Raw genomic sequence first — 21,482 nt, 5'->3', positions numbered from 1 at the left:
ATAAAAACATATATTTTTCTATGTTTTCTACGGTGCCCGTAACATGACTTGTTCAGTTCACTTAGTTTTGTCGTGGCCATGATATAATACTAACTCGTGGGAACGTGATTTTCATTTGAACGACATGATTTTCTTGTGGCCACGAGTTTAATGCGTAAACAAACCTGCGTCACCACATAAAAATTTTATTTTTAAATAATAAATTATTATATCATTTATACATAGAACTTTGAATATTATTATATAAACCATATGCTTTGGATACCGGGCTGTATTACAAGCGATCGTCAGCATTCAAATTAAGTTTATCATAAATAAATATTACATAAATTGCATAATAAAATATAAAACTTTTAGACCTACAGTCTTGTAAGTCCATTAACTTATAGTCTTTCCACCGTAATATGTTTACATTATTATTATTATTATTATTATTATTATTATTATTATTATTATTATTAGCCTATATTGGTTTTATTTTCTTAATTCGTTTATATTATATATATATATATATATATATATATATATATATATATATATATATATATATATACATATTTATATATATATATATATATATATATATATATATATATATATATATATATATATATATATATATGTATATATATACATATTTATATATATATATATATATATATATATATATATATATACATATATATATATATATATATATACATATATATATATATATATATATATATATATATATATATATATATATATATATATATATATATATATATATATATATAAATATATTATTTTATTTACTTATTTATTTGCTTCAAATTCGACTTGCTTTTCTATAAAAGGTTTTTTTTTTTTTTTAAAAACCTTGAATTCTGCCCTGATGGGACTGGCCGGAGGGACGTATTTTCAATGGTCATTAAACGTCCAAATGTTTGCTGGAACTAGTTACTGGCTACTTTAGATTTTTCATTGGATACTTTTTTACTCTTACTCGAGTAACTATTAGGATTGTTACTTGAGTAATTCTTTATATAAGTACTTGTAGTTTTACCTGAGTACAGTTTTTGGCTACACTGCCCACCTCTGTTTATAAATGACATGTTATGTTATGTTACCTTGGTTGATGAAATAGTTGCGTATTTGATTTATCGTCAATGGTCAACTTGGGAGATAGGTGGCGGTAATGCACTTTCTGTTTCCGATCCACCATAAAACAAAGAAGAAGAAGAAGAAGAAGCAGCAGCAGCAGAAGAAGAGATTTCATGTTGCTAGGAAACCATTGTTTAGTAGTGTCCGCTGGTGAAGCTAGAAGCCACTTTATTTTCATTTGAGGTGATAATAACGCTTTCACAAATAATGGTAAGCAAATTTTACATTTTATGAAATCATGACGTCTGTGTGTGTATCGTCAGCGAGAATAAATAAATAAATGTGGCTCAGAATCGCTGTTGTTGGTCCAAGGGTGAGACGCTAGTTTATCGACTAACTTAATTATTACTAAAGAAGCTAACGTTAAGTCTGATGAAATTTGTTTTGTTACAACTTGTATTAACGCAAAACTAAATAGAGAATATATCCCCTGCAGTATATAATTTTTTTTTTTTTTGAGTTAATTCATTAATAGTAAATACATATCTTAATACCATGCTTTTACAAAATAATGAATACAAAATCAAATAAATAAAACACACACACACACCAAAAAAATACATGGCTATTGTAGTTAAACCATGACAATCATAAATTAACCATGTGTTTGCTACACTAACTAGGCCTATAGTTTAACCATGGTATTTCAAAAAACATGGTTAATACACTTTTAGTTTAATAAAATCATGGTAAATTTTCATAAAGGAAATGTGGAAATAGTTTGCTGTGCCATGTGAAATAGAAATATACATTATCCAACACAAAAAGGAGTGTTCCTGTGGCTCAAGTGATAGAGCATTGCGTTAGCAGCACAAGGTTGTGGGTTTGATTCCCAGTGAGCACATGTTAGGTAAAAAATGTTAGCCTGAATGCACTTTGAGTCACTTTGGATAAAAGTGTCTGCTAAATGCATAAAAAAAGACCTCAACTTTGTTAAACGTTACCTGTTTATCTGTCCATATTCCAGCCGCCAAAAAGAAAATCTTCCAACAAGTCCCCAAAGGGTAAAACCCCAACAGTAGTGGACGGCTTGTCCACAGAAGAGATGTCGAAAGAGCAGGTGTGCTATTCTCATGTGTTCAGAGTCTAATATTAACAATAATAATGAAACCAAGAACACCTTGTTAATGTTAGCCATTCGTTTATATTTCGTTTTTACCAACCTGTCTTTAACTCATGAGAGTTTTGTAGCTGGAAGAGCACATTGTGCGTCTGCGAGAGGAGCTGGACAGAGAGCGAGAGGAACGCAACTATTTCCAACTAGAGAGGGACAAAATCCACACCTTTTGGGAGATCACCAAAAGACAGCTGGAGGAGAAAAAGTGTGAACTGAGAAACAGAGAGCGTGATCTGGAGGAGGCAGAGGAGCGCCACCAAGTGGAAATTAAGGTGTTAAAAGTTATTTTGACAATGTATTACGCATATAAACGTAATATATATTCGTATTTGATTCACTATGTGTCGGCTCATAACGAACTTAAGACTTTGTCTGATATGAATCTGTTTTTGTTCAGGTTTATAAGCAGAAGGTGAAGCACTTACTTTATGAAGAGCAGAACATGCTCTCTGAGCTGAAGGCTGAAAGTGTTGTCAGCAGCAAACTGCTGCAGAAGGAGCACGCTGACTTTGAGAATCAGCTACGGAAGGACATGTGCTGCTTGAAAGTGGACGTGAAAGAGCAGGAGCTGTCCAATGAGAATGTGATCAAGAACCTTCATCTGGTATGAGTATGATTACAATATGGCGTAACCAGGATGTGATTTGGAATGTGGAAAGAAGGGACACCTTGATTTTTGAAAATACATCAAATTGACATCAGACACTGGCATCCAAAATGCAAATCAAACTGACGTCAAAAACATCACGTCCGTTTGACATCCACAAACTGATGTTCTTGTGGCAACCAAAATAATAACAGAAAATCAATGCAATGGTAAAAAAATTGGTAGCACTTTATTTTACAGTCCTGTTCCTCATGTACATACTATATACTTATTATAGTAATTACAGTAACTATGTAATAACTAGGTACTAACCCTAAACTTAACCCTACCCCATGTAGTTACCTTGTGTTACCAGAACTTTCTTAGATAAATACACTGTAAGTACGCTATAAGTACATGTACTGTAAAATAAAGTGCATCCGATAAGTTTCATCCAACAAACTTGAAGTCAATAATAGAGATGTAAATTCAAAAAGAAATGCACCTCTTCTGATTGTGAAAAAAAGATCGCAGAACAACAGATGAATGATCACTGAGGTTAGTCCACATCACAATATGAGTTTGATTAGCTGTGCAGGGATACTTCCTGACCGTTTCACTCAGAGTTGGCCGTTATGCAGTGAATTGTGTTTTTATGCCTGGATGTCCATGTTGTCCGCATCGCAGAAATCATATGGATAAATGGACAATGTAACTGTTCTTCAAGTTTTAATCGTAAAACAAATTACAATTACCCAATGAAATAGCGGATTCATGGATACATTCATGTGTCTTGGATTAACCTCGCACACAAACAAGCGGTTGTGTGTCACAATCATTCCAAACTGTGTCGCACTCATGCTACAGTGGTAAATAACCGTGCATACACAACAGCTATGTCAATGTTTTTGAAGCAGACCGCCATTTCTAGTATAGCGCCATGTACAGGTGTGGTGCTAATCTGCATAGAAAGCATTATCATTGAATGTGCATTAAAAAGGAAACAAACATGTCGATCTGAAAAGGACATCACGTTTCTTACGTCAGTTTGATTTGGATATTTGATTTTTTTAGTCAGTTTCAGGTCTTTTGAATATAATTTGCCCACTGGGACGTGCTTCAAAAGGAGATGTGGCAAATCAATGATGTCTAAGAAAAAATGCTACTTGAAACATAATCAGGCTGACAAAGAATGCATATTGTGCAATACATATCAATCAAGCACACAAATAATTGATGTCAGTGTCCATATGACATCAATCTGACATCTAAACCATGACATTGATTTGAAGTGAACTCAATCTCAAACACACTGCCTACATATACATCAAACCAATTTCAGTGTATTAACTTCATATTTATGCAATGCCAAACCTGCCAGAATTAGATAAACAAATACATAAATATACAAAGAAATGTAAAAAAGCTAAAATATATAAATAAATATACAAATATTAGAAAATAAATAAATTATTATATATATATATATATATATATATATATATATATATATATATATATATATATATATATATTTTTTTTTTTTTTTTAATTGATTTCCACATTTATTTATTTATACACTTATCTATTTTCATGTTTATTTATTTATACATTTCTTTGTCCCCAAAGTAATGGGAAGGGCCTGTTTTACCTCAGGAATAGCAATGTGGCTTTGAGGCCACGGTGGTACCTTGTCCAAACGAATTACAAGCCGTGTAGCCTACATGACGTCACTGTTGATCATTGGATAAATGACTTAGATATACATACAGTAAGAGTTATATTCAATTAATTAACCTATGATATAAGATTTTGGACAATTGCCCATCTTAAGGCTGGAATACACTACACAAATCTTTCAATCTGATCAGATTCACCAGGCATCATACACTTACCGACTTTGTAAATAATCACATAGGAAAACAGGCCACCATACACTACACGACTGAGGATCATACACTGCCAGACTTTAAAGTTGTTTTCCGAATACAACAATCTCATTCAGACATGTGCGCCTTGTTTCTAGGAGACACATTACAAATGGAAACAATGTGCTCTAAAATCAGCTGAAAATATCAAACATGTTTGATATCCTCCGACTAGATAGAATCAGATCCTTGTCTGTGACCATCACACACACACACACACACACACACACACACACACACACAAACTTTTCTTTGTATATTTATTTATGTATTTATATGTTTCTAGCTTTATCAGGTTTGGCATTCCATGCATATTTTCACCCAATTACCACTGGAAGAAATTGCTGTCCAAACTGGCATTAAAATGATGTCATACTACAGACTAACATTTAATGTCAAAGTGATATCAGTTGGGCTCAAAATGCACGCTGGGTTTCATTCTAATATTGTACACTTGTATACCTGTGTTGTCAGTGTGCAGTAGACACACACATCTTAACGTTTTCTATATTCAGTCTTATGGTGCCTGAAAAGACCATCACATCATATATACAAGTAAACTTTATATTACAAGCACACTACTCCCAATCCCCCTCACCGTAACTTGCATCCTTGCTATAGTGATTACCATTACGATGTTTTAGATCTCAAATGAAAATAAAATTGTCTTTCAACAGAAACACGATGAGGAAATCACCGTTCTGAGAAATGATTTTGCCAGACAAGTAAGAGGTAAAGTCAACTCTCTGTCTTTATATATTTATGACCATTACAAAAGTGTGTTCTATAACGTATACGTTTGTGTAACACGAATACAACCTGGACATTGGTCTTCATGGGTGGTAGCATTTCTCAATTAAACATTAATTGGGGTTGCATAAAATGTCATAACTAGTGCACAAAGGACAAATAATGATAGTGAAAAGTACTTTTTTATTAAAAATTGTATGCAATGTCTTGACTTTTTTACACTTTTAGATTTTGAAGTGCTCAGATGAGAAGTAAATTACTCAGTTAAATACTGTAATAGTATAATGTGGCATAAAATGAAAGGGTATGGAAAATGAAGAGTTTTCTCGGCCGTAAAAACTTGCTTTAATGATTTACGTAACATGGGAGTGAAAATTTTGTCACAGAAATTGAGTCCAAATATAAGAAAAGGATGCAGAAGCTACGGCAGGAGGAGGAACTGAGACGCAAAACAGAGATCCATGAGATCGAGGAACGGAAGAACAGTCACATCAACATGCTGATGATGAATCACGAGAAGGCTTTCAGAGACATCAGGAACTACTTCAATGACATTGTCTACAAGAATTTGGACCTTATCACTTCACTCAAGGTGAAAAATCTAATGACAGTGTTCCTCTCAAGTTGTTTTTAGGAATTCATAGTGATCATTGCATCTTCAAAATTATTACATCTACATTTATGGATCTGGCAATCATGCTACACTACCAGTCAAAAGTTTTTGAACAGTAAGATTTTTTTTTTTTTTTTTTTTTAAAGAATTCTCTTCTGTTACTGTGAAATATTTGTACTATTTAAAATAACGGCTTTCTGTTTATTTATTTAAAAATCTAATATATTCCTGTGATTTCAAATCTGATTTTTTTAGCATCTTTACTCCAGTCTACTTTTACTCCAGTCATTACTTTTATTATTATTATTATTGTTATTATTATTATATTTTTATTAAAAATATTTAAAACAGTTTAGTATTTTTTCGACAACATTCTTTGATGAATAGAAAGATCAAAAGGTCAGAATTGATCTAAAATAAAAATATTGTGTTTGTTTGTTGTTGTTGTTGTTGTTGTTTTTGGGGGGGTATAGAAATACATTTTTTTATATTACAGTAATATTACAGCAAAAGCAGTAATATTGTGAAATATTTTTACTATTTAAAATAACTGCTTTCTATTTGAATATATGATCACACTTTATTTCAGGGTCCAATTCTCACTATTAACTAACCTTAACTATAACTTTTGCCTCAGTTAACCCCTTATTTGCTGCTTATTAATAGTTTATAAGGTAGTTGTTATGTTTAGGGTACTGGGTAGGATTATGGATGTCTTGCATTATATGTACTTTATAAGCACTAATAAACAGCCAATATGTTAATAATAGACATGCTAATAAGCAACTAGTTATAAGTGTGAATTGGACCCTTTACTAAAGTGTTACCGAATATATTTTAAAATTGAATTTATTTCTGTGATTTCAAAGCTGTTTTTTTTTTGCATCATTACTCCAGTCTACGTTTATTTATTATTATTATTATTATTATTATTATTGTTGTATTAATAATATTTAAAACAGTTTTTTTTTTTCAGGATTCTTAGAAATCTTCCTGTTCAAAAACGTTTGACTGGTAGTGTATATTTCCGTATGTTTGTGTCATTATTTGTCAGTTCTTACTCATTTTCGTCTCTGATGAAATGTTTGCAGGAAGAGTTAAAGGAGATGAAAAGGAAGGAGGAGAAGAGAAATAAAGAGATGGCTGAAGTGCTTGAGGAGAATAAGCACCTTAGAGAGTCTCCACAAAAGGCCAAAGAGGAAGTGGCAGAACTCCAGAAATGCCTCGCCAACTATGACAAGGACAAGAGTGCTCTAGCTGTATGTTCAGCGTCTTACGTGTTAGACACTGAACTGTGCTAGTGTTAAATGTTAATCATAACAATAGTTTTAATAAATCTTCTTGTTCTTCGTTTTGCTGTCAGAGAACAAGAGCTCGTCTCAAAATATCTGAGAGAGAAATGAAGGAGCTTCAGTGGGTGCATGAAGTGTTGGAGCAGAGATTTACTAAGGTGACTGGAGGAACAGCATCAGACCTTTATAACACACTGAGCTAGTAATGGTCTTAGTAGAAAAAACATGGTTTATCTTCATCTTGTTAACATGTCTGCCATGACATGATACAAATATCTGTTCTTTATACACGCTATAGTAGTATACACCATCCAGATAATACTACAAAAATAGTAAGAACTGTTATTCTACAACTTTATGATATTGGATAACAGTAATCTGTCAGATTTCCATATTGCTCCATTAGGACTGCTGCATGTGTAATAACTGAAATCACTTTGTTGTGTAGGTTCAGTTGGAGCGAGACGAGCTCTATAAGAAGTTCACTAAAGCCATCCAGGAGGTTCAGCAAAAAAGTGGCTTTAAAAACCTGCTTCTGGAGTACAAACTGAGTGCACTCAATGACACACTGAAGAAGAAGGAAGCGCAGCTCAGTGAGGTGCTGTCTGCTTCCAACCTGGACCCCAACACCCTCAACATAGTCACCCATAAACTAGAGGTACATTTCTGTGCGTACAGATCTGCATACAAGCATTTGCAGAAGACCTCCATAATATATGACCGAATTAAGCCCCTTTCACACTGCCATTCCGGCAAATACAGGGGTAAAGTGTTCCTGTAATTGTTCCCTGGTCGCTAGATTTTGCACTTTCACACTGCCAGTGATGACCCGGTATATGTGCGTGCTTTCACACACAACCCTTGAAGATCCCGTAACGACACGTGACATCAGCGCGTGACGTGTAATGCACGAGTCGACAACGCTAGGCACGTTATACTTTCACTGAAGCAAGGGAACGATCTCGGCGTCAGCGCGGAAAGTGAGGAACTAACTGATCTCTGCTTCATTACAGTTTTCACATACGTTTTCGTCGCGAACGCTGATCTTCCTTCAAAACAGCCGGTAAAAGAGTCGCGCGATAACGCGCGTCATCACTTCGACATGGCATTAGATCTGGCTTTTGTTCACACAGCGCTCGTCCCGGGTCAAACCCCGCAATGTTACTAGGTCCTCGACCCGGGTTCGATGCGGGAATCAATCCCGGGACGTGTTTGCTTTCACACAGAAGGCGACCTGGGAATGTTCCGGCAATATGACGGGTCCAACGTGCAGTGTGAAAGGGGCTTTAGAAATATAAAAGTCAGTCTTACAGAAGTGCTTGTTAATGTGTCTATACAATTGTGTTTTTTTTTTTGTCTAGGAAGTTTTGGAGTCCAAAAACCATACTATCAGAGACTTACAGTATGAAGTGGCACGAGTTTGCAAGGTTCTGTATAAGGTTCCATAAAGACTATAAATCAAACTGTGTTAGCACATAAATACAAAAATGTGAAGTAATCACACATACATGTTAAATACAGAATGCCCAAACATGCCCAGACAAGTACACACACACATACACACACACAGCAGTGAATACACACACACCATAGACACAAGTACACACACACAATGAACACACACCCGGAGCAGTTACACACCAATGTAAAAAGCAGACCACTTATGCTGCGTTCCAGGTTTTTGAGCTTGTAAGTCACTACTTCAAACCACAACTCACGACTTTGTGGTGTTCCAGGCAAGTCACGCCAAACTTCCTGGGCGCAAGGAATTGTAGGTCGATTATTAATTGTATTGCGTTATAATGTCCTAAAACCGTTTTTTTCAACATGTACCATAAACACTGCATCCATAGGCAATATTATCCGTAGGGCATGCCATTGGTGTTTCGCGGGCTATGTGACGTCAGAACAGGGGTACATTGAGCGCGGCATTAGACAACACCTTACACATGCATACACTAATAAAATGTTGACACATACGTAAACTCGGCACAAACATATACACATAAAACATTATGCACATATTCACAGTCTTAAAATCAATGTAAATGTGTACACTGGGTTGAAACAAGATAAGTTAAGAATATATATATATATATATATATATATAGACTACCAAACAAAACATTAATTGTTATTGGATTAAAAATTGCATGTAATTCTTAAAATATCATACAGTATGAGTTGACGACACCCTGTCCTGATTAAGTGTAGCTGTCTTTTTCCATCCGCAGGCCCATAATGACCTGCTGAAGACTTCTGTAGCAAAGCTGCGGGCATTTGGGATCGCTGTGGAGGAACTCGACTTTAAGCCACTCGAAAGCAGTTCTGGGCAGAGTCTTGGTCAGGGCCCTGCTTCCCTCGTTTCTGCTCCAAATTTGCTAGAGAGGGAAAAACATGTTAAATCTCAATAGAATTATCAAATTCAATAAATGTATACACCCTTTAAAACCTGTGTCCAAATGCACACACACTTATGAAATTCTAATACATTAAAGACTTATTCTTTAAGGTTCGTATGTGTGTGCAATTCATTTTATGTTATGGATATGCGTGAGATTCTCAGTATGAATCATTTTTAGTGTAAATGTAAGTCTCTTTGTCTTACATCGAACCGTTGTGAAAAGGTCATAAAGAGCGTTTCCATAATTTTCTGTTTTCACTTTCTGAATTTATTTTATTTCACCTTATTTTACGATATACATTCCCTAACATTTTATACTTTTTTTTAGATCAATTTCCTAATTATACAAATTAGCCTAAATTAACAGTCATTTATACTGCTGTAGTAATTTATACTACATATATTTAGTTATATATACATATATTGTATTGTTTAGTTATATTGTATATAGTTAGATATTGATGTAGAGGTTTTTTATTATAAGTTATGTGGAATTCTTCAGAGTACTGCTGTAGAATAAGAAGAAGAAGGCCGGAAAGCCGTTCCATGGAGGAATGAGAAGTGTAGTTAGGAAATAATAAGGAATAAATATAAGGAATAATAAAAACTCAGGTGATCTGCTTTACTAAAAGGAAAATCAGTCCAAAACAATTGGAGCAGGTGTCAGTTATTCGATTTCTGGGAAGTCGGATGGATTCAAAACTGAATTTTCAATTCACATACAGAAAATAGTAGACAAAGGTAAAAAAACATTAAATGTAATGAGGTGCTTGGCAGGATGAATGGGGGCCATGTCAGACTCTTACAAGTATACTCTGCACTGATAAGAGCAACTATTTATTATGGCAGTATGGTGTACAGTTCGGCATCTAAAGCACAACTTTTAAAGATCAAGGCAATTCAATCCCAAGCACTGCAATTATGTCGTGAAGCAAGATGATCATCTCCAATATGGCTCCAGAAATTTGAAGGCTCAAGTTAAAGATGATATACTCTATTAATATAAAATGACACTTAGATAGTCATCCAGTAAAAAAAGTTCTGAAGGATTGCCGGGAATATGAGCATAAAAACTATGAAGCTTTGAATGGACTGCCAATGTGGAGGCATCGAATATGGGAATTAGTGACATCAATAAGTGCCCCTTCTGTGCAACTTTACCAATCCCTCCTTGGATTTTCCCTATGCCTGTAGTTGACATTCAGTTGTATGATGAAAAACATAGCAAGGAAAGAAATATGTTGACAAATCAGTGCAGCAATATACATTGAACAAACTTCTTATAGCATATTGCAAACATACACGGATGGCTCTAAAGATCCTGAATCTGGAATAGAATCAGTAGATTATGTGTGATTCATATGAAGGAGCAAGATTTCAACTAATTCAAGCTTTAAGATCGTTCGGAATAAATCATTTGTGACTTCCGGTTCTGTTAGGAAATGGCACAAAACAAGAATATTTCATGAATTAATTATTTTCTTAAAATAAACAAGACTGATATATAGAAATACAGTGATATTAAATAAAGTGTCATTTGGAACCTTTTATTTATTTTAAAAGTTTTATTTGTATTTTTATTTTAGCGTCTCAAACTTCCAATCATTATGCGCTCCACACTTCTATCCAGTAGGTGGCGGGAATGCATCATTTAAGTTGGTTTGCCAACCGCCATTAACACAAGAAGAAGATGAATCATTCATTCACAATTGTGGAGGTGTGCGTGCGTGATGCGTTGATATAATACTGTAGCGTGTTGTGTTTGTGGACTGTGGATGTCCAACATTTGTACAGTTCTGCTGCTGCGGGCGTGTCGTCATTATAGTGACGTGAATGTTCATAGTGAACCCGTGTACTGATGGATTACTTTTACTGATCCATGTAATGATCTGCTGTCAATGAACTTGCTTAATTTAGAAAAGCATCTTTCTAAAAGCCAGCATTTTATTTTTGGATTGCGCTTTCGGTTTTACGGTAATACTATCATCCAGAAATATTGTATGTTAAAGCAGTAGTATAGTGCAACTGAATGCAAAGCAACTGAAAACCTAAGGATTTTTTATGGTTGGGAAATCCGAAACAAACTATTATTTGGCACCATTAGTTTTTGAATCTATTTTGAATCTTATTTAGGGCTTGTTTATTTCTCTGTTGTCGTTTATTATTATTATTATTATTAGTTTTTCTCCCTTTTTGCCACCTCATGCAAGAACATATGGTAGAGCAATCTAAAGCTCTCCTATGTTCAATGCATTAGCTATCAATACTAGTTGTTAACACATCTAAAAATGAAAACAAGGCACAATAGTTATTTTATAAATAATAAAATATTTAAATGATAAATTAATGATAAAATATTAAAAAATACTATAAATATTTATTCACTTACATCTAACCAGGTTTCACTGATTCACAAGAACGATGGTAGATGTCTCAGCAGACAGCATCACTCTCGAGATGCTCAGAGAGGCATGTGTGAGTGTCCGATGCAGTCCGCTGGATGTGATCAACACACCAATGATCCCATGGTCCCAAACCACACTTCCACTCAACAACCCCTGCAACATTCACATCAAACTGGAAAACATGCAGAGGACCGGTCAGTTTGTGCTAATTCTGTCTGCTCTGGTTATGCAATGTGTGAGCATATAATGATTTGTTTTCTTTGCCTCTGCCACCAGGTTCTTTTAAGATAAGAGGTGTTGCAAACCAGTTTGCTCGGAGACTCAAAGGGGGTTATTTTGTGACCATGTCCGCTGGGAATTATGGAAAGTCTTTTGCATATGCATGTAAGCATTATGGAGCCAAAGGCAAAGTGGTGATGCCAGAAACCGCCCCGACCTCCAGATCCGTTCTGATACAAGTATGACACTCTCATGCTGCTGATACGGTTACACTTTTGTCATAATTGAGTGTTTTAACACAATGTGCCAACCGTTTGTAGAGTTTGGGAGTTGAGGTTGAAAGAGCGCCGACTCCTCGTCTCATGGATGCTGTTAACCGAAGTATTCGAGAGCACAGCATGACTTTCCTCCATTCCTTTGATGATCCGGATCTTATCACTGGACATGCCAGGTTTAAGTATAAGTCTGGGATAGATCACCCAAAGCAAGGAGACCCTGTCATTATTTACTCACCATGATGTCATTCCAATCCTGCATGACTTCTTTTTTCTTCAGCTGAACACAACAGGAGATATTTTGAAGAATGTTCACATGATTTTGCTAATGAAAGTGAATTGTGACTGCATAGCTTCTAAAAGAACATAAAGCGCTTTAAAGGCTACATAAATGTAGTACACATTTTCTTGCAAAAACATACAACTTCGAATAACATTCAAGTTGGTAAATAAAAATAGAATTTTAATTTTGCCTGAAATATTCCTTTCCAAAATGGACTCATCAACACGTTCTGAACCTCCAAAAAAGGTACAGAATCTGTCACTAGGGGAGTAGTCTTTCAAAAGGTACACTTTTGTAACGTATTCTCCCCCAAAGCATGTATATTAGTACCTTAGAGGTACATAGTAGTATCTCTTTTGGCAGTGGATGCATGATAATGGATTGTATTGTAATTTGTTGTCTCATGCCAGTGTCTTTTGGAACGGTAGCTTAGGTTTTGAGATCCTGGAAGTGGTGCCCTCTCCAGATGTTGTGGTTGTTTGCTGTGGTGGAGGAGGGTTACTTGCTGGTGTGGCAGCTGCCATCAAACTGTCTGGTTGTGACCACACAAAGATCTATGGAGTGGAACCAGAAGGAGGTGAATATTCAGAATCTTTTTTTTTTTTTTTTACAGTAAGGTCTAATTTGGTACATTATTTGTCAGTGAGCAATATATTTCCTACAACATTCATTAATCTTTGTCAGTGCTAGATAATAAAAATGCAACACTAAAACCCTCTTAGCTGTTATAAATTCATTGTAAACCACGGCTGCACAGGGCTTGTTGCCTTTGTAAAACGGTTAATCCATAGACGTAGTAAGTTTTCACAGAATAAAGCAGAGCAAATAAAGTTGAATGATATTAATAAAAACAGTATTCTTCCACCAAACGATGTAGTTCCTCAGAATCAGTTGTGGTTCCAACAAAGTGGTTGCCGAGCAACACACAGAAGTAAACAAAGGTGTATGTTTGTAGTGTGATTTACAACAGCTTCGAACTCGGCTCAACCAATCAGAATCAAGGACCAGAACGATCCGTTCTATAACAAAATGTTTTTATTCCGCTTCGCGTCATGCCTAACAACACCTCTTAACTGTTATACATTCACTATAAACCACAGCTTCTTTATTTAGTAATTGAATGACACTACTGTTCCTCGGCCATGTTCACCTAAATCCTCTTGCCTTTCAACAGCGTGTACAATGTACAAGAGCTTCATTGAGAAGAAGCCTGTTGGTATGGATGCCAAAAGCATTGCTTCAGGGCTAGCGCCACCATTTGCAGGTATGAATGAATTCTTCTTTGAATAAAACTTAACGCAAGTGTTCTTTACATTATTTGGGCTTTTTGAAACTTCACCCTCAGGTTCTTTGCCATATGAGCTGTGTCAGAAGTATGTGGAGAACATTGTGCTGGTGACCGATGAGGAGATCAGATCAGCAGTTTCCACACTTTATAGGGCTGGACTCGTGGTTGAACCTTCAGGCGCTGCAGCTTTCGCTGCCGTCACGAATGACAGAATCCCAGATACCAATGGCAAGAATGTGGTGGTCATCCTCAGCGGAGGAAACATTGAAAAAGATGAGCTTAGCAACTTTCCTGATTAAGTTAAAGGCTTATTTAGATAATAATCATGTTTCTATTCAGTTAAAGCATATATGGCCTGTGAAGTGCCATAATATATTATTCAAACCTTCCAGAGGGAAAGTGACTTGGCTAGATATGGCTATGTTCAGACTGCATGCAAATGGGATATTGCTGCACTATTAATTGCAAGTGATCAAATCAGAGTTGTATGTCCAAAAATAACCAACTTATCCACATGGACTTCCTTTATGACAACTTTTACATGTATCTCATGATCTCCCCCTTGGAAATTTGATCAAAGTTGAAAACTCTACAAAAAAAAAAAACCACTGTCTACACATCACAAGATCCTATTATTATTTTATTCATAAAAAAAGCGTGATATAAACAATATTTTTTCACATGTTCCACTAGAGTAGATCTGACACATAGAAATCCAGTGTGGGTTTATTTAAAGTAGAAATATATCGACGTATTGATTAGCTATGCGACATCTTTATTGGCCATCCTGCAAACAACAGCGTCCGAAAGACTGCCGCACTTTTCCTCCAGTGGTGCGACTTTGTACAGCTGTAATGAGAGACACAGATGTATGTTTCAATCAAATTCAGTAAACGAGGATCTCTACAGTGTTCTACATGAGTACTGTGCCAAAAGTCATACCTTTTTAATCTTAGCGACATCAGTGAAATCAGACACTTGATCAACGGCAACCTGTTGTCCGTCCACCTTTGAGACGATGTCATCGATGCCGAGGGTCTCGTCTTTGTTGTGAACCAACACAATGTGAACCGCTGTGTCACTGTCTGAGATCCCAAACCTTTTGAACGCTTCAGATATCTGCCAGACAATAGACTTCCTTAAAACGGTAAGCCAATGAAGAATGAAGCTGTGTACCTGTACTGTAAAAGTATTACTCACATTGTTTGTGGGTGAAAGATTAAAAATGATTTCCGAGTAAAGGCTCCGGGTTTTCATCTTTCCATTTTTATGAAGGTGAACTGCTTTATTTGCTGCCACCAAGATCTGGAATGCGTCCACAACCTTTATAGGCAAAAGGAAATATATGATAAATATCACAATTCAGCTTTACCAACACAGGAATAAATTATATATTAAAATAAAAAAATAGGTATTGTAAATTGCATTAATGCTTCATAATATTATTGTGTTTATGGTAATATATAAATGCAGCTTTGTTGAGCATTTAAAACTTAATTATTTATAACTTTTTGACAGGCGAGTTATTGTGTGTATATATTTGCATGTTCAAAACGGTATTGCCATGAGACCATCCAAAGCAGGGTATTACCATGGTAATTTTTATTAGGGATGTTGAATTTCTGTATATATGGTAGGCTATATAGCCTTAAATGAGTTTGTAGATGATTTGATAAAGTGCTCTTACCATTGATGGATTGATCAAGGCGCCTTTTATTTCTCCATTCACTGCCATTTTTCTCAACTCCGTCGCATTTTTTACATCTTTGAAGAGCAGCTGAGTCACCGTGTATTCAGGAAACAGTTCTAAGTCTTGTGTGAGATGCATAATTAATACTTTAAAGTCTTCAGTGCAACATGAACGTTATCTAGACAGCATGCGGTACCCAGTGTGGCCACACACGGAACAATAATAATGTGACACCGATGGGAATGTTCCGATCATACTGGTTCCGACTTTACAAATTTCAGTCGATGCAATTGTGCTGGTGATGTTTCGTTTATTACAAAGCCATAAATTAAATAATATATAGACGGTTTATAAAGTGAATGATTTATTTAGTTTATAAAGTAAATGAAAACTACAGAAACAAATAACTCGCGCAATGGTTAGTATGCGACAGTTGTCTGAAATGGGCGGGACCTATCGGCTCAGAAGTCGTTTCTGATTGGTCGACTAGCTATGATCGCCTTATATAATAATAATAATAATTGTTTTTTAAACCCTTTTGTGTATTTTTAACTCGTTTTTCGGGGTCAGTTCACAGATGACAAATTTAGTAAATTAATTAAAAAGATGTATTTATTTAAAATCCCGTTGCTTTGAGATTGCAGGGTCTGATTTACGTTCCAGGCACATCTTTACATGTTTACTAGAGAAGAAATCATTATGCTTTTTTTATATAAATAATTTTATAAGGGACATATCATAGTATGGTGATGTACATATTTCAATGTGACTATACATTTGTTTACTATTTTATTAGTCTTTAACAACCACATCGGGGTGGAACTGATTGTTCATGCTCCCGATTTAGACACGGGCGCTTGTGTGTGACGCACCAGTAAGCTGTCAAAAACCTAAACTTAAAAATGCTAATTTTGCATACATGTGCGCATTTTTGACACTCTGAAGGAAGCTCGATTACAAGGAATGATTGTTTCGCATCCCATCTTACTCATCCTCATATATCATTCATTTCCATAAGTGTATATTATCAAAGATCGAGAGTTTTTGTGTTTCTTTGAATAAGGATGGAGAGATTTGAGGTTTATATCTTCACTGCTCTGTGCAGCATTAACTTTCTCGTATCCTGCCTTCTGTTCTCCAAAATCACACGGGAGCAGAGAGACCCGTACATGGATGAGATCTTCCATGTTCCTCAAGCCCAGAAGTTCTGTGAGGGGAAGTTTCAGGAGGTATGGCTGTTAATGATGCTTGAGTTTCTCAGTGTTTTTGGACATTAATGCTCATGTGCCCCTCTCCACAGTGGGATCCGATGATCACCACTCTTCCCGGGTTGTATCTGGCATCAGTGGGTCTGATCAGGCCTGTGGTGTGGCTGGCGGATCTGAAGGGCAGTGTTGTCTGCTCCACTGCTATGCTCAGGTTCATCAATCTGCTCTTTAATAGTGGCAATCTCTACATCATCTATCTGATCATCTGCAGACTGCACATGAAAGATAAGGTGCCTGATTTGTTTTATTTTTCTTTAAGTTTACTGGGGATTTTTCCATTATGGGCTCTTAATTTAATTGCCTTTTTTAAAAAATATTGAAAAATGCTCTTAATAATCCGGCTGTTCAAAGTGTAAAATGTGTAGTTTTTATATTGTTTGTAATTTTAATGATGTTTTATAACAATATATAATTTAACGTTAGAAAAATAAAATAATTAACTACATTTATAATTAAAAAGTCAAATTCCTTGATTTTAAGGCACTTCGTAATAATAATAATTTATTATTTAGGGGATCCGTGGCTAGGAGGCAAGCCAAAAACAAAGAAAAACTAACAATTGTATTATTATTTAATCTTATTATCATACTAGTAGGCATGGAAAAAAAATGTTTTGTAAATATAACATAGTAAAACAATGTGTGTATCTGCACACACACACCCACATTATTGTACTTTGTATGTATATTTATGGTAAATCTGTTTTTCGCCCATTATCTGAAGCAACTGTGACTGAGATTTACACATTTAAAACTCATAATTGTTGAGTGTTGCTGGTTGCTGAGATGTAAAGTTATGTAAAAAAAAAAAAAAAAAAAAGATGTTGTTACAGTTGATTATAAACATATATATACGCATCATAATTTAGTATGTATTAATTACCAAGAATGTAAGCAACAAAATTAATAAATACAATTTGACACTAATATTACATTAAATAACAATATTGTAATATTATATTGTAAATATTATGATTAATTCATTATATCTATCTATATATATAGATATATATATTGCATACAGGACAGGATTTTCAATAAATATAATAGTAATTTCATAGTAAATACACAGTAACCAAATTTTGTCATTAACCATAAAAGCTATGACTGGTGCTTGCACATATGTTATGTGGTTGCTAAAACATGAAATAGTTTTTCAGCATTGTGTTGGGTTGCAGTCTATTGTATTTTTGGACTTTTTTTAGTTGTCCACCAGGTGAAAAGTATAAATCCCGTTGCTTTGAAAATGTAGAGCTTCAACAAAAGGCACCTTGCAACCACCCAAAACAACTTAGCAATTGTATAGCCTTGTATTTGAGTTGAGTGACACCTTCAGATCAACTGTCAGGTGTAATACTGTGGTGTTATATTTCCCTCTCTCTCTCTCTCTCTCTCTCTCTCTCTAGTCCCGTTCTGCCGCTCGTCGAATGTTCTCTGCCCTGGCTCTGTCCACGTTTCCAGTGCTGTACTTTTTCACGTTCTTGTATTACACTGACGCAGGCTCCACATTCTTCACCCTCTTCATGTATCTCATGGCGCTGTATGGAAGCCACAGAGCAGCGGCGCTTCTCGGCGTCTGCGCCGTCCTCTTCCGCCAGACCAACATCATCTGGGTGGCGTTCTGCGCTGGCACCGTGGTGGCTCAAAAACTGGACGAGAGCTGGCGGACTGAATCGAAGAAGCGTGACGAAAAATCCCCTTCTCAGGTCCCTCTAACCATCAATGGGGCAATGAGAGTGATGCGTTTCCTGTTGGAATTCCTAAAAACGCCCACCAATATAAAAGCCGTGGTCTTGTTGACATGGCCATATATTGCCGTAGCTGTTGTCTTTGCAGTTTTCGTCGCGTTGAACGACGGAATTGTGGTTGGAGATCGTAGCAGTCACGAAGCATGTCTGAACTTTCCTCAGATTTTCTATTTCCTGTCATTCACTCTCCTGTTTTCTCTTCCTACCTCGCTGAGTTACCAAAGGGTAGTCAGGTTTCTGCAGTCTTTGAGAAAGCAGCCCTTGATTTATGCCGCACTGATGACGTTCTCCCTGTTTTTGGTCTGGAGATTCACATTTGTTCACAAATACCTGCTTGCCGACAACAGGCACTTTCCATTTTATGTATGGAAGAGGATTTTCCAGAGACACGAGCTAGTCCGTTTCCTGTTAGTCCCTGGATATGTGTTTGCAGCGTGGAACTTTCTAGATACTTTGAGGTCCAAGTCGTTGTTCTGGTTCCTGTGTTTCGCAGCGTGTCTGGCGGCGGCCACTGTTCCGCAGAAACTCCTGGAGTTCCGATACTTTATCCTTCCGTATTTGTTGTATCGCGTCCACATCCCTGTACCGTCTTTACCCAGACTGCTAGTCGAGTTCGGCCTCTTCACCGCAGTGAACGCAGCTACAGTTTACATGTTCATCTATAAAACATTTCAGTGGCCTGACAGTACGGCAGCACAAAGATTCATGTGGTGACACAATTCTTATTCTCACATTATCTATACGCAGAGCAAAAGGAGTGATGTTTTCACTATTTACCCCCCCAAAAAAAAAAAATATGATCCCACAGCTTTGAAATACCGCTGAGCCATGCTGCAGCTTTGTTTTGCTGTTATTGTTATGTTAATTAGTTTGTTTTAATCCACTGGTGATATTACGTAATGTGTAAATGTATGAGCAGGATTTTGTTTTAGTTTACTTTGTGTGCTATAAAACATATTCCCATTCCTCTGACCAATCTAATCAGAATTCATTTTTGTTGTGATTTTGCCTAATATTAAGTAAAAGCTTTATGTGTTTGTTTATTAAATGCTGTTTAAATTCATTTAATTGTTACAGTGGCTGTTGTTCATGGTGTTCATTTTTGTGTAAAATTATATTTTTCTGTTTGATTTGTTTTTTCATAGTTGTTATCAGTTTTTATGGTAGACATCAGGTTTCACAATTTGAATGTTAATTGTGATTTATGTCTGTGTTTTTCAAAATCTTATTTGTCTTTCCTCTCCTTCTTTTTGTGTTGGTATATTAAAGTCATTTTGATACATAAACATGTCTAAATACATTCATTATCTCCATAACGGGTTTCTGGTTTAGTTAAGCCTGTAATGATGCATTAATAAAATGATAATATTGTTTGAATTAATGAAAATTTGAGATAAGAGCGATCCAGTCCTGTCTCTTGAAAACACAGAGATGTTTTACTTCCACGTAACCATGAGGGAAAGCTAGCACTGAAGCAGTTTCTGCTGGTTGATAGCCCATATGACAATTCACAATAACTTTGACTGTGTTTTAATCACTCATGGGTAGGTTTATTTAAAATATAATAAATTATTCATTGCTTTATATCAGTGATCCTCAAATCTGGCTCGCGCGATCCACTTTCCTGCGAAGTTTAGCTCTAACCCTAATCAAACACGCATGAATTTGCTAATCAATGTCTTTAGGATCATTAGAAAATCACAGGCAGGTGTGTTTAATTAGAGTCGGAGCTAAACTCTGCAGGAAACTGGATCTCGCGAGCCAGATTTGAGGATCACTGCTTTATATTATATGTAATTATTCTCAGCCATGTACTTCGAAATAATGATATTTAATGATGGAATGCTAGTATTTGTGACATAACACACGTTAGAGGAGAAGCATCTGCTTGCTTCCTCTGTAACCTGAGACCCAGCAAATGAGGATAAAGTAATTAAAACACTCATTGTTTCTTTTTTTCCCCCTACCAATATGAATTGTAAAAAAATATAGTTTTCTTCTTCATAATTCATATGATATTTGATATTGAAGGTGTTTATTCATTTGAGAATGTCTGAGAAAAAGATTTTTTAAAAACTGAATATATATGTGATGAGGACATTGCTGTCGGTTTTTGCTTTAATGGAAAAGAATCAGATGAAAACATTGTAAAACCTGACATGCAAATTCTTCTTAGAAATGAAAACTGGACATGCAGGCCTAGTTCACATATTTGCGTTTGATGGGAGTCGAACAAGTTAGAACGTAAGCTTATGGCATTAGTTCTGGCAGGTTATGTGAGTCTAGCTTGCATCAGCTGACTTTCAGCGGATCACATCTACTTACAGGAATATGACACCTATCAGGGCCTTCCTGTAAAAGATTTGTTAAAGCTGTTTGTTCTTTTTGTTCATTATTGAGTAATTGTATATTTCATTTTTCATTGGTATTTTTTATGGTAGACATCAGGGGCATGTTCGAATGCAATGTTT

At 35.7% G+C, this 21,482-nt stretch overlaps 4 protein-coding genes across 7 annotated transcripts; 3 read left to right on the top strand and 1 right to left on the bottom strand.

The window, feature by feature from the left end:
• The first annotated feature begins 1,213 nt into the window (after positions 1–1,213).
• gas8 (growth arrest-specific 8) lies at positions 1,214–9,947 on the top strand. The gene is made up of 11 exons (XM_052555277.1): positions 1,214–1,356; positions 2,114–2,206; positions 2,338–2,535; positions 2,661–2,867; positions 5,455–5,509; positions 5,914–6,119; positions 7,232–7,399; positions 7,504–7,590; positions 7,881–8,090; positions 8,794–8,859; positions 9,667–9,947. The coding sequence occupies exons 1-11, from the start codon at positions 1,354–1,356 to the stop codon at positions 9,844–9,846; spliced, it is 1,473 nt and encodes a 490-aa protein (XP_052411237.1). The 5' UTR covers positions 1,214–1,353; the 3' UTR covers positions 9,847–9,947.
• Positions 9,948–11,528: 1,581 nt separating this feature from the next.
• Positions 11,529–15,547, top strand: srr (serine racemase). Of its 3 annotated transcripts, none has more exons than XM_052555284.1 (7): positions 11,529–11,553; positions 12,236–12,435; positions 12,518–12,699; positions 12,781–12,911; positions 13,447–13,595; positions 14,193–14,282; positions 14,364–15,547. In XM_052555284.1, exons 2-7 carry the CDS (start codon positions 12,258–12,260, stop codon positions 14,603–14,605), a joined length of 972 nt encoding a protein of 323 aa, XP_052411244.1. In that variant the 5' UTR covers positions 11,529–11,553; positions 12,236–12,257; the 3' UTR covers positions 14,606–15,547. The 3 variants fall into 3 exon arrangements, with proteins under 3 accessions (XP_052411244.1, XP_052411242.1, XP_052411243.1); XM_052555282.1 differs by lacking the exon at positions 11,529–11,553 and adding an exon at positions 11,562–11,810; XM_052555283.1 differs by lacking the exon at positions 11,529–11,553 and having other exon boundaries at positions 12,228–12,435.
• Positions 14,920–16,393, bottom strand: LOC127956953 (EKC/KEOPS complex subunit TPRKB). 2 transcript variants are annotated; one of them, XM_052555287.1, is made up of 4 exons: positions 15,994–16,393; positions 15,507–15,629; positions 15,249–15,440; positions 14,920–15,155 (listed from the first exon to the last, which is right to left on the bottom strand). In XM_052555287.1, exons 1-4 carry the CDS (start codon positions 16,132–16,134, stop codon positions 15,069–15,071), a joined length of 543 nt encoding a protein of 180 aa, XP_052411247.1. In that variant the 5' UTR covers positions 16,135–16,393; the 3' UTR covers positions 14,920–15,068. The 2 variants fall into 2 exon arrangements, with proteins under 2 accessions (XP_052411247.1, XP_052411248.1); XM_052555288.1 differs by having other exon boundaries at positions 15,249–15,425; positions 15,994–16,248.
• A 436-nt stretch (positions 16,394–16,829) lies between these two features.
• alg10 (ALG10 alpha-1,2-mannosyltransferase) lies at positions 16,830–19,790 on the top strand. The gene is made up of 3 exons (XM_052555278.1): positions 16,830–17,225; positions 17,297–17,494; positions 18,670–19,790. The coding sequence occupies exons 1-3, from the start codon at positions 17,061–17,063 to the stop codon at positions 19,723–19,725; spliced, it is 1,419 nt and encodes a 472-aa protein (XP_052411238.1). The 5' UTR covers positions 16,830–17,060; the 3' UTR covers positions 19,726–19,790.
• The last annotated feature ends 1,692 nt before the right edge of the window (positions 19,791–21,482 follow it).

This window comes from Carassius gibelio, chromosome B4 (genome assembly GCF_023724105.1).
Source record: "Carassius gibelio isolate Cgi1373 ecotype wild population from Czech Republic chromosome B4, carGib1.2-hapl.c, whole genome shotgun sequence".
In the NCBI taxonomy this organism is placed as follows: Eukaryota; Metazoa; Chordata; class Actinopteri; order Cypriniformes; family Cyprinidae; genus Carassius; species Carassius gibelio.
The sequence above is the reverse complement of the archived record's forward strand: the minus strand, read 5'-3'. Positions and strand labels throughout refer to the sequence as shown.